We start from the raw sequence: 21,385 nt of genomic DNA, 5'->3' as shown, positions 1-21,385 counted from the left end.
TTGGGACTCAAGTGCTCATTACAATTTTACGAATAACAAAAAATATATATATTCTGGAATGGCTGAAACGGGGTCTACGCCTTGTCCTTTTCAGATATGCGTGAAGGAATGTCCACAAACCAACTGGGTACCGACAAGTCTCTCGCTCGCACCCGCTAACGTGTTCAAGCAGGAGTACTGCAGCGTCAACCTCACCACAACCCCGAAGGTGACTCGCACACAACCACGTGTCCGCCCTCGCCACACTGCGGTACCTCTTCTCCACTGGCACATCCGAGCCGTACCAGGGCTGTACCAGGGCCACGGCTCAGAGAGCTGCCAGGTGGTTTTGTCACTGCAGGAACCGAGCTATGTCACTGACGTCGCACAAACACAGTGAACGAGGGGAGACGCACATGGGCCACGCGGTAAAAAACGGAGACCCGCGTGGGTGATACGGTGAAGAAACGGAGACCCGCGTGGGCGATACGGTGAAGGAGCGGAGACCCACGTGGGTGATACGGTGAAGGAGCGGAGACCCGCGTGGGCGATACGGTGAAGGAGCTGGAGATCCACGTGGGCGATACAGTGAAGGAGCGGAGACCCGCGTGGGTGACGCGGTGAAGAAACGGAGACCCGCATGGGCGATACGGTGAAGAAGCGGAGACCCGCGTGGGTGACGCGGTGAAGAAGCGGAGACCCGCGTGGGTGATACGGTGAAGAAGCGGAGACCCACGTGGGTGATACGGTGAGGGAGCGGAGACCCGCGTGGGCGATACGGTGAAGGAGCGGAGACCCGCGTGGGTGACGCGGTGAAGAAGCGGAGACCCGCGTGGGTGATACGGTGAAGAAGCGGAGACCCGCGTGGGTGATACGGTGAAGGAGTGGAAACCCGCGTGGGTGATACGGTGAAGGAGCGGAGACCCACGTGGGTGATACGGTGAAGAAGCGGAGACCCGCGTGGGTGATACGGTGAAGAAGCGGAGACCCACGTGGGCGATATGGTGAAGGAGCGGAAACCCGCGTGGGTGACGCGGTGAAGAAACGGAGACCCGCGTGGGCGACACGGTGAAGGAGCGGAGACCCGCGTGGGTGACGCGGTGAAGAAGCGGAGACCCTCGTGGGCGATACGATGAATGAGCGGAAACCCGCGTGGGCGATACAGTGAAGAAGCGGAGACCCGCGTGGGCGACACGGTGAAGGAGCGGAGACTCAGGTGGGTGACGCGGTGAAGAAGCGGAGACCCACGTGGGTGATACGGTGAAGAAGCGGAGACCCGCGGGGGTGATACGGTGAAGGAGCGGAGACCCACATGGGCGACACGGTGAAGGAGCGGAGACCCTGCGTGGGTGATACGGTGAAGAAGCAGAGACCCACGTGGGTGACGCGGTGAAGAAGCGGAGACCCACGTGGGTGATACGGTGAAGAAGCGGAGACCCACGTGGGTGACGCGGTGAAGAAGCGGAGACCCACGTGGGTGATACGGTGAAGAAGCGGAGACCCACGTGGGTGACGCGGTGAAGAAGCGGAGACCCGCGTGGGTGATACGGTGAAGAAGCGGAGACCCGCGTGGGCGATACAGTGAAGAAGCGGAAACCCACGTGGGCGACACGGTGAAGGAGCGGAGACCCGCGTGGGTGACGCGGTGAAGGAGCGGAAACCCACGTGGGTGACGCGGTGAAGGAGCGGAGACCCGCGTGGGCGATACAGTGAAGAAGCGGAGACCCGCGTGGGCGACACGGTGAAGGAGCGGAAACTCACGGTGGGTGACGCGGTGAACGAGCGGAGGCGCCACGAACCCGGCGACCCCGAGTTCAATTCCCAGTGACGGCCCAGCGCTTCCCCTCGGTCGACTTGGCCTTGAATGGGAACCTGGTGCGATGCGTTGAGACAAAGGCGGCCGGGCGTGGTGCTGACCACTCCACCCCCTCGTGTCCCGTGCCGGTCGGTGATGTTGCAGCACTGCCTCGCACCCTGGTGATTAATCTCCAATCGGTGCGACATTCCCTCTTGCCCGTCCGTTGCAGAACCCCATTCAGATCATTCAAGATGGGGAATGTGCCTACTACCTCGTTGCAAGCGACCCATGTGAGTTCCTGCCTTCCTCCTCTGCAGTCCTTTGCAACAATAATATGCCAGGATGATATACGCGACTATGTCTGCGTGTGCGAGTGAATTCCCCTAAATTGCCTTTGACGTAACGCGACTTTTTTGAGATACGCACGCTTTTCTAGGAAACCACCCACCCTGGGGTGCCCGTAGTAATAATAGTGATAACAATAGCAACATTAATTGTAGTAATAGTGGTAACAATAGCAACATTAATCGTAATAATAGTATGAAGACAGAGGGTTTTGACTCAGTCCATCAGTGGCAGGACAAAGACAAAGATTCCCGCCCCCGTGTAGCCTCAAGCAGAGGCTGTTGGGGCAAGTGCCACTAGCGATCAGCACATTTGAATGCCGGCACTGTGGCACACGAGGGGGTGGTATAGCCAGCAAACACGCCCGGCCGCCTTTGTCTCCCAAGCGGCGAGGTTTATGCTGAGTCGACCTAGAGGAGGCTGTGGTTCAGATTATCGTCACTCGGCGCTAATTGACCATCGGGGTCACCGGGTTCGCGGAGCGGGGCGCTAACCACTGCGCCACCGCTCCCCACCAAGGGAAATGCTCGCAAGCACTTGGTGTAGTTGAAGTTAAAGGCGCAGCGCTGCAATTACGGGCCAAAGCCATTGCTGGCAAAAGGGCCTCCACTGGAGGGAGCTCTAGAGAGAGCCCATCTAACCATAGGATGCTTGGCCTACTCTTCCACACTGGCCAAGATGATGGCGGTTGCTGCTGTTGATGTGATAATTGGTGTATTTCTGAGTTGGATTGTGGATTTAACTCCCCCCCCCTCCTCCACCTCCCTACCTACCTGCGTGACCGTCTCACCCAAGCCAAACTAAATACCAATCACAACATTCGCCGTTTTACGCTGCTGCTGCTTCTACTGCTGTTTATGCTGTAGCTGCAGCTGTTGCTAATGCTGATGTTTCTGTTCCTGCTGCTGTTGTTGCTGCTGCTGCTGTTTCTGCTCCTGCTGTCACTGCTGCTGCTGCTGTTGCCGCTGCTGTTGCTAATGCTGATGTTCCTGCTCCTGCTGCTGCTCCTGGTGTCGTTTCCCGACCCAGTCCTGAACCGTTGCTTCCCGAGGCTCGTCAGAAACTCGTCGGTCACGTCCGTGGGCGGCGGCGAGTCCATCAACATCATCAACAGCTCCGTGTCCGCGGAAAAGTTCCTCTCCGCCTCAAAGTGGGTCCCGTGACGTGGGGCGGTGCAGGGTGGTGCAGGGTGGTGCAGGGTGGTGCAGGGTGGTGTAGGGTGGTGCAGGGTGGTGCAGGGTGGTGTAGGGTGGTGCAGGGTGGTGTAGGGTGGTGCAGGGTGGTGCAGGGTGGTGTAGGGTGGTGCAGGGTGGTGTAGGGTGGTGTAGGGTGGTGTAGGGTGGTGCAGGGTGGTGTAGGGTGGTGCAGGGTGGTGTAGGGTGGTGTAGGGTGGTACAGGGTGGTGCAGTGTGGTGCAGGGTGGTGCAGGGTGGTGCAGGGTGGTGTAGGGTGGTGCAGGGTGGTGTGGGTGGTGCAGGGTGGTGCGGGGTGGTGCAGGGTGGTGCAGGGTGGTGCAAGGTGGTGCAGGGTGGTGCAGGGTGGTGAAGGGTGGTGTAGGGTGGTGCAGGGTGGTGCGGGGTGGTGCAGGGTGGTGCGGGGTGGTGCAGGGTGGTGCAGGGTGGTGTAGGGTGGTGCAGGGTGGTGTAGGGTGGTGCAGGGTGGTGTAGGGTGGTACAGGGTGGTGCAGGGTGGTGTAGTGTGGTGCGGGGTGGTGCAGGGTGGTGCAAGGTGGTGCAGGGTGGTGTAGGGTGGTGTGGTGTGGGGTGGAGCAGGGTGGTGCAAGGTGGTGCAGGGTGGTGCAGGGTGGTGTGGGGTGGTTCAGGGTGATGCAGGGAGTGGAGTGGGTGGAGTGGGAGGAGTGGGATATGGTGGGTGGAGTGGGGTGGGTGGAGTGGAGTGTGGTGGGTGGGTGGAATGGAGTGTGGGTGGGGGGTGGTGGGTGGGTGGAGTCGCGTGTGGTGGGTGAGTGGAGTTGGGTGGGTGTAGTGTGGGTGGGTAGATTGTGGTGTGGTGGGTGGGTTGAGTGAGGTTTGTGAATGAGTCAACCTGGGTTCACTTTGAATAATCCACAGGTCACCTGGGTATGCCCTCACCTCTGCCATAATACCCTCCCGTCCCGAGAGCCACGTCTGGTGGAGGCGCCTCCTGCCAGCAGTGTGGCTTGATCCGGGCACTTGCAGGGCTGCGCCTTTACCTGCCCCCCTCTCTGTGCGAGCGTGCAGGGGGGTTGTGGGGCTACTGGATGCAAGGCAAGTCGGGATGAGAGTCTTTGAGGACTTCGCAAAATCCTGGCACTGGATCCTGATGTGAGTTGGACTGGAGGTGACGATGATTGGTAACGTGTGAGTCTGTGGGTCTCTGTGTGAGTGAGTATATGGGTCTTTGTGTGAGTGAGTTTACGGGTCTCTGTGTGCGTTTATGGGTCTCTGTGTGAGTGAGTCTATGGATCTCTGTGTGAGTGAGTCTACGGGTCTCTGTGTGCGTCTATGGGTCTCTGTGTGAGTGAGTGTATGGGTCTCTGTGTGAGTGAGTCTATGGGTCTCTGTGTGAGTCTATGGGTCTCTGTGTGAGTGAGTCTACGGGTCTCTGTGTGAGTCTATGGGTCTCTGTGTGAGTGAGTCTATGGGTCTCTGTGTGAGTGAGTATATGGGTCTCTGTGTGAGTGAGTCTATGGGTCTTTGTGTGAGTCTATGGGTCTCTGTGTGAGTCTATGGGTCTCTGTGTGAGTGAGTCTACGGGTCTCTGTGTGAGTGAGTCTATGGGTCTCTGTGTGAGTGAGTCTATGGGTCTCTGTGTGAGTGAGTGTATGGGTCTCTGTGTGAGTGAGTCTATGGGTCTCTGTGTGAGTGAGTGTATGGGTCTCTGTGTGAGTGAGTCTACGGGTCTCTGTGTGAGTCTATGGGTCTGTGTGTGTGTGAGTCTATGGATCTCTGTGTGAGTGAGTCTATGGGTCTCTGTGTGAGTGAGTCTATGGGTCTCTGTGTGAGTGAGTGTATGGGTCTCTGTGTGAGTGAGTCTACGGGTCTCTGTGTGAGTCTATGGGTCTCTGTGTGTGTGAGTCTATGGGTCTCTGTGTGAGTGAGTCTATAGGTCTCTGTGTGAGTGAGTGTATGGGTCTCTGTGTGAGTGAGTCTTTGGGTCTCTGTGTGAGTGAGTCTACGGGTCTCTGTGTGAGTGAGTGTATGGGTCTCTGTGTGAGTGAGTCTTTGGGTCTCTGTGTGAGTGAGTCTACGGGTCTCTGTGTGAGTGAGTGTATGGGTCTCTGTGTGAGTGAGTCTACGGGTCTCTGTGTGAGTGAGTGTCTCTGTTTTAACAGTAGAGAGGGGAGGTGGCGGGGCGGGGGGGGGGGGTGCTACCGCTGTGCGTGGCAGTGTGATCCCCATGAAGTGATCTGCCAGATGTAGTGTAGACGAGGTCGCGCCGGCGTTGCCGTCGCATATCCAGTGGCGTTCCATTCGTCGTCGCAGGTGGCTAGGAAATGTTAACTACCTCGCCCGGTATGCAGGAGGTCGTGGGTACGATCCCGACCCGGACGTCTGCTGCTGCTGTATATTTAGAGTCTGTGTCTCTCTCTCTTCGCACCAGCTTCTCATTTGAGGCCGAGTTAACCTAGGGGAGACCCCGTGACTGGCTCGTATATTTCATCACCGGTTCTTGGTGGACGCGAGTGGGAATCGAACTCTGCTTGCCGGGTTCACCTTTCGATTCCCCGCTCACGGCCAACACCGGTGACCGTTATCTGAACCGATCCTGGGCCTTCCCTAGGTCGACTTAGCCCCAAAAAAGTGTACCTGGTATAGTGTATAGCCGTGGGGCGACAAGGGCGGCCGGGCGTGGTGCTGGCCTCCCACCCCCTCGTGCGCCGTGCCGACCTTCATAGGTGCTGCTCGCTAACAACGCTTGCCCCGACAGTCTGTTCAAGGCTACAGGGGGCGGGAGAATCTTTGTCTTGAGCTTCACACATCCTGGAGACGCTCGCAGTAGACGAGACGTTCACACCTCGAGGGATGTCGCTCGACAATGAGGCCCTAGCGCGCACCCGCTGGGCCATGTCGAATGGCGATGACGATAATGAATGATGACGATGATGATGGTGCTGATGATGATGCCGATGACGACGATGATGAAGACGACGACGATGACGACGATGACGACGATGATGACGATAACGACGACGACGATGATGAAGATGTTGATGAGCGTGGGCCGCTGTGTGTTATTTGTTTACAAAGTGGTCTGGCCATCGCGATGGTGGTCAGCCTCCTGTTCCTGCTGCTCCTTCGCTTCACGGCGCCCGTGCTCATCTGGGTCATCATCGTCGGCGTGCTCGTGGCCGGAGCTTACGGTGAGAGAGTGCGCGTGTCCCTGTGTGTCCCTGCGTGTCACCGCGTGTCCCCGTATGAAAAGCGGTTTTGTAGCGGGTCAGCGTGCTGCGCTACGAACCCGGCGACCCGGGTTCGATTCCCACTCACGGCCAACACCGGTGACGATTATCTGAACCGGTCCTGGGCCTCCCCTAGGTGGACTCAGCCTCAAATGAGTCCCTGCGGCATTGTGTAAATATCGCCACTCGGGAGACAAAGGCGGCCGGACTTTGTGCTTTCCACCCACCCCATGATGTGCTGCGTCAGGCCTTCATAGGCACTACTCGCTAACAGCACTTGCCCCCACCGTCTGTTAAGGCTACACGGAGGATCTTTGTCTTTGCGTGTGTGCGTAGGCATCTTCCACTGCTCGTGGGAGTACGTGAACCTCAGCGGAAAACCTGGAGCGGACCAGACCGTGACCGACCTGGGGGTGCAGACGGACTTCCGCATTTACCTCCAGCTCCGGCAAACGTGGCTTGCATTCAGTACGTTCATCGTCACCGTCAGTAGCGACAGAAGTGGCCTAGTTTGTTATCATCATCATGATCGTCGTCATTATTATCACCATTAGCTATTGATTTATCATCATTATCATCTTTTGAGTCGTCATCACCATCATTTGCACCACCATCGCCACGTTACCACCACCGTCACCACTACCACCACCACCAAGACCACCATCATTATCATCCTCATGAGTGTCACTTTACAGTGCATCTGAAAGTGTGCCATGTCGCGACCGCCTTTGTTCGATGGCGAGCTAAAAGCCGCTGCTGCGAGGATGATGCACTTCATTGGCCGCCTGGAATGCTCTTTCCTTTCGATATTAGGAAGCCACTGCGAGCTATGGCACTTTTAAATCACCATCATCGTCATCATCATCGTTTAGATTGACAAACTCATTTCACTACAACTGCTTTTTGTGTTTAGTCAGTTTATCCTTCCCCCGCACCTCCGATTGGCACGTTTGGCTACGTACGCTGGTGCGAAATAAGTTCAGCAAAGACAAAGATATACACACACACACATTGATCTCGGGGGGTACTTTGAGATACATTAGAACAAAAGACATCGTCGTTGAAATTATTCATCATCGGCAGCCACGGCGACGACTCCATCGAGCGTGACGTCGAGAGACAGCGTCGCCTCTTCTTGGTTCTGTCTTATCGACAGACCTGTTCTTCACCTGAGGACGGCTGCTTGCGTTGTGGCCGAAACGTCGTGAGAATTATTTTATTATGTTTTATTTTTATTATTTTATTATTTCCATTCTACGTGACTTTACCGAAAGAACCAAGAAGATGAATCCCTGCAGTCACGAAAGCTTTAAATCGAAAAGACAGCGTCGCGTCCGCTACACATCGGGCGTGTAGCGGATGTGTCGCTACACATCTGATGTGTAGTAGACGCTGTCGTAACACATTGGACGTGTAACGACGTGTAGCAGAGTTGCCGCTACGCATCCGCTACGCATCCGCGCTGTCGACAGAAAGGCAGCGTCCCACCCCCCCCCCCCCCCTTCGTGCGCGTTCACGATCTCTCTCCTCGTTTCCGTCCGCAGTCATCATCCTGTGCATCGTGGAGGTCGTCATCCTGCTGGTGCTCATCTTCCTGCGCAAGAGGATCCTCATCGCCATCGCCCTCATCCAGGAGGCCAGCAGGTGACAACACCCCCCACCCCACCGTCCTTGGGCGGATGCTCGCGCGTTAAATCTCCGCAAACGGAGGGCCTGTTTTATCGTCACACGCCGGGACTGCCACACTTTGATTGCAGTTGCCCCTATTGTCCGTTTTAATGACATTCTTTCAGAATCTTGGACGCTTAAAATATCTTCGGATCGACGGAGCCTAACCGGCTGAAATGTCGCACACACAGACTCGTCGTCATCTCTCGCATGGCAATTCAAGATTTCGTTTAAAGATCCGGTCCACGTTCCACCGCCGATTCTGGGCCTCTTTGCGTTTTTTTAAATTTAATTTTGCATCACACTATTTCAAATATATCTATGCGCATTCTAATTATCCACGTGAATTTTTTTGCAAGATTAACATAAAAAACAAATAAAAATGTTTTTTTGAGATGTAAGAATTGGTTTTAAACTCTTTCTAGCAATATAACAGGTGGTGTTAAGATGTTGCAACACCAAACTGAAACCTTTCGCAAGTAATCCTGTTTGCATTAACCTCAGATACCTGTGGTGAACACGCAAACATAATTCCTTGCGCAAGGTTTCATTATGGTGTTTTAACATCTTAACACCGTCTGTTTCATTTGCCAGAAATGGTCAAACCTATTCTCAGATTCCTTCCCGACTCCGTCCTAGCTAGAGAGGAGGTAAATCGTGGGTGACTCCCTCCTCGCACCGTGGGCGTGGAGGAGAGGTGCCCGTTACCACCTCCCTCACTCTGCCAGGTAGGAGGCGGGTCCAACGCAGTGTGGACTGATCTCCATCTTTTCCGTTTCTGTGTTGATAATGGAACGTGTGCCCCATCCGCCTCTGGCACACACGCGTGTGGGTTTGCTCCAGGTGCTCCGTTCTCCCTCCCACGCGCGCGCAAACGACGCGTTCATCGGCCCAATAACACCTGAATACGTAGAGGACTGCAGAGCTTGGTAGGCGATCGTCGGTGGCGCCATCTCCTCACCACCACGTGGCTGCTGCTGTCTTCCCGCTCCTCGGCTGTGGTTCCTCCTCCGGGCGCCTCCTCTGAGTCGTCCTCTCTCTCTCTTTTAATAATAGTAATTATTATGATGATGTTATCTTGGTCTTTTTTCCTGCAGGGCCATCGGACACATCATGTCGTCCATCTTATACCCCGTGCTGACGTTTCTCCTGCTCTCCGTGTGCATCGCGTACTGGGGAGTCACCGCACTGTATCCTGCACTGCTGGCCACAAAGACAAAAGGGGCCCTGCCACCCCCGCAGGTGCTGGCTAGCAGCACTTGCGGGGCAAGTGCTGCGAGCCAGCACGGTGCACGCGGGGGGTGGGGGGGGGGGGGTGTGGCGGTCATGCTGCACACGCGGTTTACTGTGACGATGACGATGGCAATTACGATGGTGATGACGATGGTGATGACGATGGTTATGACGATGGTTATGATGGTGGTGACCATTCTGTCTCAACCGTGCTAGTATTCAACCACCACATCCCACAGGTCCCAACAACATCCACCCATCCACACACTCACCCACCCACCCACTCATTCGCACCCACTCACCCATTCGCACACTCACCCATTCGCACACTCACCCACCAACCCATTCGCACCCACTCATCCATTCCCACACTCACCCACCCACCCATTCGCACACTCACCCATTCGCACACTCACCCATTCGCACACTCACCCACCCACCCATTCGCACCCAATCACCCATTCGCACCCACTCACCCATTCACACCCACTCACCCATTCGCACACTCACCCATTCGCACACTCACCCATTCGCACATTCACCCACCCAGTTGCACCCACCCACCCATTTGCACCCACTCACCCATTTTCACTCAGTCACCCATTCGCACACTCACCCACCCGCCCGTTTGCACTCATTAAATCACATTCACAAGCCCTACCCCTCCCACCCCCGCACCAAGAGTGACCTGGGTCACCACAAGTACGCGGCTGTAAAACTTTCCAGCCGCGCCCCCCCCCCCCCCCCCCGGGCTCCCCCGCTTGTGCTGAGGTTCACTTGGTACGTTCCAGACCTAGCAGTGGGGTGATGGGGATGGGAGTTGTGTGGGTGGTGTGCTAATGAGCTCTCCCACTAATTCCCATTCCCAGCCCTCCCCCCCCCCGGTGGGGGTTGGGGGGGGGCAGGGTAGCGACCCCGAGCAGCCGCCCGTCTGCGTGTTTATTTATTTATCTATTTATTTTCCTGAGCGGTTTTCCGCCGATCCCCGCAGATACCTGGCGACTGCTGGCACCGCCACCTACAAGGTGGCGTCGCCGGGCAATTACAGCTCGCCGGCCTGCGCCGATTGGAACACCAACACCACCCCGTGCACGCCCAACGAGGTGAGTCGACAACAACAACAACAACAGCAACAACAACAACAGCAGCGACGACAACTGCAACGGCGCCGATGTTACACACGCACCGCACCGGGGAATTCATTTCGGGCTGGGTCGACCTAAACGGAGGGCCCAGGACCAAGTGGATGTGCTTGTCCACCACTGTTTTTTCGTGGGCGGGCAAATCGAACTCGGGTCCGCCGGGTTGTGTGGCGCGGTGCGCTTACCACTGCGCCACCGCTTCCCCCTAGGTATGCTACGGCACACAACAATAATACCAACACCACTAAGTGGCGGTGATGCCACCACGGCGCTTGTGCCAGGCTAGGTGCACTTTGAGGCCACGTGAAGTGTCGAACGCCCGCTGACAGGAGGTCACGGGACAGACCCAGCAGGTGCCATGGGTCGACTGAAATGACTGGCTGATGCACCACCTGTGCCCCTTACTTTGGCAACTTGCTGCGTTTTCGCTGCCCGGCGCTCCGCTCGTTGTTGTGAGCGTCGCTCCTCTGCCCTTCGTTGTTGTTGGAGGGCGACTGCCTCCAACTGCCCACTAGCAGCGTCCTCCACGAGCCTCCTCCACAGAGGCCGATGTTGACATGGCTGGTACCAGTCATCGGCAAGTCCACTCAGCTCCATGTCCCCTCTGGCACACATCACTCCATCTCTTCTCTAGCCTGTGCCACGCCCATTTAGCCCCCTCTATCCTGCCGAACAAAAGCTGTTCAGGCATGCGGTGGCTGGGCATGCAGTGACTGGGCATGCGGTGACTGGGCATGCGGGCTACATGACCCAGCCAATGCAGCCTGGTCTGCCAGAGGAGCTCACTAATGGAACTTTGTCCAGATCTTTCAAGGATTTGTGAGCCCCTCACACAATCCAGCCTGGTTAACCTAGGATGGATCGTAGGCAGGCCATCCTGAATGTTTGTAATCGACGAAGATGTTCCATAATGGGGAGTCCACTTTCACAAGCATAGAGAAGGGAGGGCAAGGCCATGGCCGAGAAGAACCAAAGCTTCGTGTGGAGCGGCAGACCAGGTAGCTTCCACACAGTGTTACGCAACCGATGAAAAAATACTGTTGGGGCAAGTGCTGTTAGCGAGTAGCACCTTTGAAGACCTGCACGGCACACGAGGGGGTGGGTGGCCAACACCACGCCCGAACGCCTTTATCTCCCCAGTGGCGATGTTTACACATTGCACCAGGTACTCATTTGAGGCTTAGTCGACCTAGGGGAGGCCCAGGACCTGCTCAAATAATCGTCACCGGTGTTGGCCGTGTGCATGAATCGACCACTAGGTTGCTGGGTTTGTAGCGCAGCGTGCTAACCGCAGCACACACACACACGTGCGCACACGCACGTACACATACACACGTGCACATACACGTGTACACACACACACACACACGCGCGTTGAACAGTTATCTGCTGCCACCCGCATGTGAGATGAGGGAAGGTCACCTGCCCAGTAGAGCACTTGGCCCTTGAGCCGAGTGGGTTGGTTGATCCCACCCGGGGTGGACAATTCCACCATTCACCACCGGTGGCGTTCACAATGGGCATCGTTCACCACCTATGAACAATGGGCAGTGTCCACCAAGGGCAATGTCCATCACGGGAAGTGTACACCATGGGCTGCGTCCACCATGGGCAATGTCCACCACGGGCAGTGTCCACCACGGGCAATGTCCACTCACGGGCAGTGTCCACCCATGGGCAGCGCCCAGCGTAGGCAGCATCCACCACTCACAGACCCAATGCCCACTTGTGTCCACGCACAGGGATGGAAGTGGAACACGACCGAGTGCCCGGACGCTCAGTGCGTCTTCGACACCTACGGCCTGGACGACAGCCTCTTCAAGCGCAACCTCTTCAACCTGCAGATCTACAACGTCTTCGCCTTCCTGTGGCTCGTCAACTTCGTGCTTGCGCTGGGCGAGTGCTCGCTGGCGGGGGCGTTCGGCTCGTACTACTGGACCCTCAACAAGAGGGACATCCCCGCGCTGCCCGTCACGCGCGCCTTCATGCGCGCCGTGCGGTGAGGCAGTTGCGACGACGATAATGATGATGTTGACTGATGATCACGACGATGATGACGACGATGATGATGATGTGGATGACGATGATCATGACGAGGACAACGATGATGATGTTGATGACGAGGACGACGATGACAATGAATATTCTTATCTTTCATACTTTGATGCTGGCAAACAATTTCAATAAATATTACTGCGACTGCTGACCTGAGCTATAAATGCATTGCCTTTTGGATTACTCGCCTTTTGGCGTTGTTTTCTGGTCTAACACACGAGGCCATGAAGAAGGCTGTCTCTGGTGTAGGCCCATCAGTTTCAAATACAATGCATGTTTGTTTGCATGTGTGGTTAATGCAGACTTTATTCCTTGCAAATGGGTGTCTATTTGGCGTTTGAACATCTTAACACCACCTGTTTCATTGCCAGAAAGACTAAGACCTCTTCTTATTTTTCAAGCAATTATCACAAGTCGCCAGCTTGCGGCCGCACATGTGGCACTGAAGCTGTTGATGCCGGCTGCTGCCTGCTGCTGCTGCAGCTGCACGTGTGTTGATTCTTCGCTTTGATTTCCTTTATCAAGAGGGAGGTTCAACCACTGGCCCTGCCCCTTCCTCTTTAGCCCCCGCCCCTTACTCCTTAGGCCCCACGCTGCCCCCTGGACACACCTCACGGGGTGGGGCTGGATCGGGCAGTGGTGGGTGGGTGGGGTCAGTGAGGGGTAGGGGGGCGTCAGTGGGAGGTAGGTGTAGGTTCAGTGGGGGTAGTGGGGTTAGGGGCTGGATCATTGGGGGGTAGTGGCACGGTCAGTGGGGGGTAAGGGGGGGTCAGTGGGGAGTATGGGGGGTCAGTGGGGAGTAGGGGGGGTTAGTGAGGGGTAGGGGTGGGGTCAGCGGTGGTAGGGGCGGGGTCAGTGGGTGTTGGGGTTCTGTGACTTCACCCCGATGACCAGAATCCCCTCCGCCTTCGAGCAGCAAGCGTACAAAATATTAGTTTTTAGTTTCGTGAAATGACGTCGTTCATGCAAATTGAATCTCCCAATCGGGAGGTTGCTTCATCGGAGACGGAGCGACAGTCAAAGTAGCTCGCGTGCAGGTTTCTGGACGGACCGTTGCGTTGCGAGCAGCGGATTTGATCGTGGCTGGTGATTGGGACGAGCAAGCCGTTACGTGCCTGTCTCCGCAGGTACCACACGGGCTCTCTGGCCTTCGGTGCTCTGATAATCACTATCATTCAGATGATCCGGATCTTCTTGGAATACCTGGACCACAAGCTCAAAGGTATGGCAGCCGGGGGTGTTATGTCGAGGCAATGCGGTGTTCATTTTCACGAAACGCTCAACGTTTCAAGTTAATTTCCATCAGCCAGGGGAGGAAGCGAGACCAAGATGAGTTTCAAGAGTGACCTGGTTGCGTGAGAGTGGGTGAGCAAGTAGATGGGCGGGTGAGTGGGTGCGTACTTGAGTGGGTAAGTGAGCGGGTGGGTATGTGAGATGGTGGGTGAGTGAATGCATGAGTGGATGTGTGAGATGGTGGGTGAGTGAATGAGTGCATGAGTGGGTGAGTGAGTAGGAGGGCAAGCGAGTGGGTGGGTCAACGAGTGGGTGAGTAGGTGAGCGAGTAGGTGGGTGAGCAAATGGGTGAGCGAGCGAGTGAGTGACTTTGTGGGTGGGTAAGTAAGTGGATGAGTAAGTGGGTGGGTCAACGAGTGGGTGAGTGGGTGAGCGAGTGAGTGAGTTTTGTGGGTGGGTAAGCGAGTGGTTGAGTGAGTGGGTGTATCTACAATCCACCAGCTGTTGGACAAAGCAATGGAATTGCTCACTCACTTTGAACTGAACCTCTAAGAGTCGCTCTTCATTGGTCATCGGAAATCATGATCACTATCGATCCACTGCTGGATACTTTGTACAGCCCTTGACAACGTGCCGTGTAGAACTTAGAGGCCGATGATGATGTTGTTGTTGATGGTGTTGAAGAAATCTTCAATTCCTTTCAGGTTCTCAAAACCGTTTTCTCAAGTTCCTGCTGTGCTGTCTCAAGTGTTGCTTCTGGTGCCTCGAGAAGATCATGAAATTCATCAACAGGAACTGCGTACATCATGGTGAGAGCCCCTGCCTCAAATCCCACGACCCTCCTCCAGGAGGGATCCTGCCGGTTGTTGACGAGCAAAGGGGCGTGATCTTGTTGTCGCCGCTATCGCCGCTGTTGCTGCTGTTGTGTTTGTGATGGCAATCGAGTTAATTTTTGGGCCATTTATAAATTTCGACTGATACACGGATGGGACACAAAGGACACACAAGTCAGACAGACAGACAGACACACAAACACGTGGACAGACACACAAACACATGGACAGATACATGGACGGACACGCAGACAGATACACAAAAACATGCACAGATACCATTACCAATACCCGCCATTTGCCACGAAGTGACGGTGATGTCACGGTGCCTGATCCCAGCCCAGGTGCACTTTGAGGCCACGTTAAGTGTCGTGGAACAGACCCAGCAGGTCCCATGGGTTGGCTGACTGAAATGACTGGTAGTAGATGCACCAGCTGTACCGCCCCACTGTGCCACCCGATGCTCCGCTCGTTGTTGTGAGCATCGCTCCTTTGCCCTCAGGTGTTGTTGGTCACCACCTCCAACTGCCCTGTACCAGGTCCTTCATGAGCCTCTTCCATAGAGGCCGAACTTGACATTGCTGGTACCAGTCTTCGGCAAATCCACTCAGCTTCACATCCTCCCATACCGCACCAGTCGATCTCTTCTCCAGCCTGTGTCGTGCCCGTTTAGCCCTCTCTATGCAGACAAACAAAAATCTGCTTGGGCAGATTTCGGTTTGGCTGCTGGAGGAGCTCATTGATGGGGATGTGTCCAGATCTTTCAAGGATTTGTGAGCTCCTCACACAATCCAACCCGGTTAAACCCAGGATGGATTGTAGGGCATGCCAGCCTGAATGGTTCTAATCGGCGCAGATGTTCCATTAGTAACCACCACCACCAGCAGCACCACCACCACCACCATGTCCTTATCTCGCACACCTTCCACGGTATGCCGTGTGCTGCCAGCCCCTTGGCGTTCTGTGGGAACTTTTATCCGGTGACCATGGTCAAAACTCTCCTCTCTCCCCTCTTACCCCCCAACCCCTTCCGCAGGTCGCAATCTACGGGAAGAACTTCTGTGTGTCGGCAAAGAACGCGTTCAAGCTGATCATGAGGAACATCCTGCGGTGAGGAATTCAAACTATAACTTTATTTTATTTGATGTGCTACGTAGCTCTTCTTTTCAGAAGCGAACTGGCAATCACGAATGATAGCTCTACAGAAATAGCTCATCATCATCATCGCGTGGACATTTTTAGCAGCACCCAAATACTTTAAACGCGCGACGTCGATTGTAAATGCGGAGGGGGAAAAATCGGAGGACCCGGTAATGGAAATCCACGCGACAGTGGGGAGAACACGCAGACTCCAAATATACAGCAGGCGTAGATGGCCTCCTGCATACCAGGTGAGGGAGTTCATATCTCACCCTGGAGGGTGGGGGGTGTGAGGGGGAGCGGGGTTGGTGGGGGGGGGGCATTCAATGGAGCTGGAGTGCTCTGCTGTCAAGGCACGCGGTGCCTCTTCCCGGCCGGCGTGTTTGCACGGGGCCAACGTGACGTCACGCGCCCATTGTGACATCACTCACAGTTGTGACGTCACGCGCCCATTGTGACGTCACGCGCCCATTGTGACGTCACTCACAGTTGTGACGTCACTCGCCCGCCTCGGCCAATGAGTGCTCGCACACGTGTCGCGTTTCTGCGAGCGCTCCTCCTCCTTATTCACCCCCCTCCCCCCTCCCTAACCTACCCTCCTGCACCCCCTCCCCCCACTCTTCTGCCCCTTCCAATTGGCTGAATTTTGACGGTACCCACCCAACTGTGGTGCTGGTCACCCACCCACCCATCCACCCCCTCGTGTGCCGTGCAGGCCTTCATAGGGTGCTCACTAGCAGCACTTGCCACAACAGTCTGTTAAGGCTACACGGAGGGATCTGTGTCTTTGTCTGTATTGGACACGTACATTTGAGGGGGGGGGGCGGAGAGTGGTGGTGCAGCGGTTAGCGTGCTGCACTACGAACCCGGCAACCCGAGTTCTATTCCTGCCCATAGCCAACGGCGATCGTGCAAAACTTCTAGGTTGATTAAGCCTTAAACAAGTACCCGGTACGGTGTGGTGTGTGTGTAAACGTCATCACTAGGGAAGACAAAGGCGGCCGTGGGTGGCCGCTGGCCACACCGCCCCCTCGAGTGCCGTGCCCGGCCTTCATGGGTTGCCGCTACTCGTGAGCGGCACTTTGCCCCAACGGTCTGTGGGGGGCTACACGGGGGATCTTTGTCTTTGTCGTCACAGGACGTTGGTGCTGGACAAAGTGACGGACTTCCTCCTCCTCCTGGGAAAACTCCTGGTCGTCGGGGGTGTTGGTGAGTGGACATCATTTTCGCCATCGTCGCCATCATCGTCATCATCATCATCACAGTCATCAATGTCTTCATTGTCATTCGTATCATCATTGTTGTCATCATCATCATCATAATATCCATCATCATCATCATCATCATCGACAGTTATCAATGTTTTCGTTGTCAACATATAATTATTGTTGCCATCATCATCAGTGGCAGCTGTCCCCTGCTCATGAGTGTGCCAGTAGGGGCGGTAATGATTGCCCCGCTCTCTCTCACCTCCACGCTCCCACAGGAATCCTGGCGTTCTTCTTCTTTAGCAACCGCATCCAAATCCCCAACCTGACGCTGCCAACGCTCAACTACTACTGGATCCCCATCCTGGTGAGACACTGGCTAGCGGATCCTTGAGTCCATCCGTGTGTGTCATGCTTGTAAAGGAACCCCCTCCGGCAGAGGCGGTGCGCCGTGAATGGTCGGGGGGGGAGGGATGGCAGTTCAGCAAAAAAGTGCAGCCCAATTTCAAATCATCCGTTTAACACGCAGTAGTCCGGCTTTAGCAACTAATATCATCCACAGGGGTTTTCCCCTGGCAACTAAACTGGCAACTAAACTGACACCTTTCGCAAGGAATCATGTTTACATTAACCACAATACTTGCAGTTAAATGCAAACAAAAAACAATACTCTGATAATTTATGCATTGTCCTTGAAACTGATTGATCCACACCAGAGACAGCTTTCTTTAGAGCCTAGTCTCATATGGTGTTCGACCAGATGACGCCAAAAGGCGCACAGTTCCAAGACAATGCACTATCAGAGTAATGAGTATTGTGGTTAATGTAAACATGATTCCTTGCAAAAGGGGTCAGTTTTGTTGCAAAAAAGGGGAAAACCCCTATTAGTATATTTTGGTACTGGCAAAGGAGGTCCCATGAAATATCATCCACAGTAGAGGTTCTTTTGGGTTAGATCTCGTGAATATATTAATGCGTCGTTAAACCCGCCACCACCCGACGCAGCCAATTAGTAAGGTTTGTCACGTAAACAGAACGTGGCCAATTCCTTTCTAGTACATCACACACCGCTCTCTCTGAGTCCCCCCTTTCTCTCTCTTTCTCTCTCCGAGTTGCCCACTCTCTCTTTCTCTTTCTCTCGCCGTGTTCCGAGTTGAAGTCGTCATTGCTTTGTCCGTGCAGACCGTGATAGTGGGGTCCTACCTCATCGCTCACGGCTTCTTCAGCGTCTACTCCATGTGCGTCGACACGCTCTTCCTGTGCTTCCGTAAGTACTGCGCTCGACGCACACGCACGCTTTCATGCACGCACACACACGTGCTCTCATGCACACACACGCTCGCACGCACACACACACGTGCTCACACGCACGCACACACACTTGCTTGCACACACACGCTCGCACGCACGCACACATTCGCACGCTCGCACGCACACACACGTGCTCGCACGCACGCACACACACACTCGCTCACACGCACAAACACACACTTGCTCGTGCACACACACGCTCGCGCACACACACACACACACGTGCTTGCACACACACGCACGCTCGCTCGCACGCACACACACGCACGTGCTTGCACACACACACGCACGTGCTCGCACACACATGCCCACATGGCCTTAAAGTGCACATAGCCTGGCACAAGTGCCGTGGTGACTGCTACTTTGTGGCGAATGGCGGTGGTTGTTGTGTGTGTCACAGGGTAGTTGTGTGTGTGGAGCGGTAGTGTAGTGGTTAACACGCAGCGCTACAAACCCAGCGACCCGAGTTCGACTCCCGCTCACAGCCAACACTGGTGACGATTATCTGAACTGTTCCTCGGCCTCCCCTAGGTCGACTCGGCCTCAAACGAGTATCTGGTGTGGTGTGTAAACATAGCCACTAGGGAGACAAAGGCGACCAGGCGTTGTACTGACCACCCACCCATGCACCTCGCGTGCCGTGCCGGCCTTCATAGGTGGAACTCGCTAACAGCACTTGCCCCAACAGTGTGTCAAAAGCTCTATACGGGGGATCTTTGTCTTTGTGTGTGTCAAGGGTAGCCGATGTAACTTGTCTCATACCCGGGTCATTGATTGTGACGTTGAACGCTAACCCTGCCTGCTCTGCCTCTCCCTACCGCCGCCCCCATCACTGCCGCTACCGTCACCACCACCACCACCGTCACAACCACCACCATCACCACCACTATCACCGTCACAACCACCACCATCACCACCGCCACCACCGTCAAAACCACCACTACCACCACCGCCACCGCCACTACCACTACCACCAACCACCATCACCACCGCCACCACCGTCGCCGCCACCACTACCACCACCACCGTCGCCACCACCACCACTATCGCCACTACCACAACTGTTGCCATCAACACCACCGTCGCCACCACCCCCACCATCACCACCACCGCTACCACCACCACCATCACGACCGCCACCACCATCGTCGCCACCACCACCACTGTCGCCACCACCGTCGCCACCACCGTCGCCACCACCACCATCACCACCACCACTACCACCACCGTCACCACCACTGTCACCGCCGGCGATCGTCCAGTGGATGACCTGGAGAGGAACGATGGCTCGGCAGAGAAGCCCTACTACATGTCCAAGAAGCTGATGAAGATTCTGAACAAGAAGAATAAGAATAAGGCCAAGTAGGCGTTGGGAAGGGGACGGGGGGTCGGTGGATCGCTTGAGGATGGGAGGACTCATCTGGGCAATGTGTGTCAGTGTGCCAACAACCGCCTCCACCACTCCCGCACCTCCTCCCTGATGAGTGAATGCTAAACCTCCCCCCCCCCTCCACCTTGCTCACTTTCCTCCGAAAATTATCGCGTCAATTTAATTACATTATTCGTTATTGTTGTTTCGATTTAAAGCTTTCGTGACTGCAGGGATTCATCTTCTTGGTTCTTTCGGTAAAGTCACGTAGAAGGGAAGTAATAAAATAATAAAAATAAAACATAATAAAACAATTCTCACGACGTTTCGGCCACAACGCAAGCAGCCGTCCTCAGGTGAAAACCAGGTCCGTCGAGGCGACAGAGTCTGAATGAAACAGCACACGAGCTTGGAGCATATATATATGCTGGGCGCATTGACAAAGGAATTTGCATATCAAAATGAATTTAGCATATTTATGGGAAATGCAGGAATGTGATTAGTGCATATGCATATGCAGTACTAATCACATTCCTGCATTTCCCATAAATATGCTAAATTCCTTTTGATATGCAAATTCCTTTGTCAATGCGCCCAGCATATATATATGCTCCAAGCTCGTGTGCTGTTTCATTCAGACTCTGTCGCCTCGACGGACCTGGTTTTCACCTGAGGACGGCTGCTTGCGTTGTGGCCGAAACGTCGTGAGAATTGTTTTATTATGTTTTATTTTTATTATTTTATTACTTCCCTTCTACGTGACTTTACCGAAAGAACCAAGAAGATGTTATTGTTGTTATTATCATGATTTTTAACTGTCACCCATCACGGTCCTGGGCCTCCCCTAGGTCGACTCGGCCTCAAATGAGTACCCGGTGCGGTGTGTAGTAAACATCGCGTGGTGCTGGCCACCCACCCCCTCGTGTGCCACAGTGCGGGCCTTCATACGTGCTGCTGCTCGCTAACAGCACTTGCCCCAACAGTCTTTTCCAGGCTACACGGGGGTCCTTTGTCTTTCTTTTCGAGGACTACGCCGCATATCCGACTCGACGGGATGGGGCGGGTGACGGATGGAGGTACCGGGTGGACATTGCCAACAGCGAGTCGGATAACTGAACACCACGGTTGCACAGCGGTGTACGCCCTGGCGAGATGTTAACTACCTCGCCTGGTATACAGGAGGTCGTGGGTTCGATCCCGACCCTGACGCCTGCTGCTGTATATTTGGAGTTTGCGTGTCTCTCTCTCTCTCATCATCATCATCACGGTGGCTAGGAGATGTTAACTACATCGCCTGGTATGCAGGAGGACGTGGGTTCAATCCCGACCCTGACGATGCCTGCTGCTGTATATTTGGAGTTTGCGTGTCTCTCTGTCCTCCGGGTCACCTCCGGACCCCCCCCCCCCATCCCCTTGCATGCGTGGGGTTTTCTCCACGTGCTCTGGTTTCCCGTCGCGTGTATAGAATCAGTTGTGTTGGCCACACGTCGCAATATAGGATGGCAGAGCTTGGGCAGTTTGCTGGTGGCGCCAGTCCTGGATGCTTCCCGGTCTCACATTCCGAATCATTCTCTGGTTGTATTTCCTCCTTTACCTCTTTTCTCTCTGAGAAGATGAGAGAGAGAGAGAAAAGGAGAGAGACAAAGAGAGGAGGAGAGAGAAAGAAAGAATAGTCGAGAGGAGGTGG

General features: G+C 55.0%; 1 protein-coding gene across 1 annotated transcript in view; it reads left to right on the top strand.

Moving 5' to 3' along the window:
* LOC133360033 (choline transporter-like protein 4) overlaps positions 1–19,900 on the top strand; it is a 45,252-nt gene extending 25,352 nt beyond the window's left edge. Inside the window, 18 exon segments of the mRNA XM_061578603.1 lie at positions 95–208; positions 2,007–2,067; positions 3,152–3,272; positions 4,345–4,428; positions 6,355–6,467; positions 6,843–6,974; positions 8,051–8,150; positions 9,272–9,364; positions 10,399–10,510; positions 12,292–12,548; positions 13,732–13,826; positions 14,542–14,633; positions 14,635–14,646; positions 15,707–15,780; positions 16,949–17,019; positions 17,297–17,385; positions 18,201–18,285; positions 19,592–19,900. Of these exon segments, the coding sequence (XP_061434587.1) occupies positions 95–208; positions 2,007–2,067; positions 3,152–3,272; positions 4,345–4,428; positions 6,355–6,467; positions 6,843–6,974; positions 8,051–8,150; positions 9,272–9,364; positions 10,399–10,510; positions 12,292–12,548; positions 13,732–13,826; positions 14,542–14,633; positions 14,635–14,646; positions 15,707–15,780; positions 16,949–17,019; positions 17,297–17,385; positions 18,201–18,285; positions 19,592–19,695 (1,809 nt within the window). The 3' untranslated portion in view covers positions 19,696–19,900.
* The last annotated feature ends 1,485 nt before the right edge of the window (positions 19,901–21,385 follow it).

This window comes from Lethenteron reissneri, chromosome 67 (genome assembly GCF_015708825.2).
Source record: "Lethenteron reissneri isolate LAM-NWPU_2019-01 chromosome 67, ASM1570882v1, whole genome shotgun sequence".
Classification (NCBI taxonomy): Eukaryota; Metazoa; Chordata; class Hyperoartia; order Petromyzontiformes; family Petromyzontidae; genus Lethenteron; species Lethenteron reissneri.
Note: the sequence above shows the minus strand (reverse complement) of the source record. Positions and strands in the feature narration are given on the sequence as shown.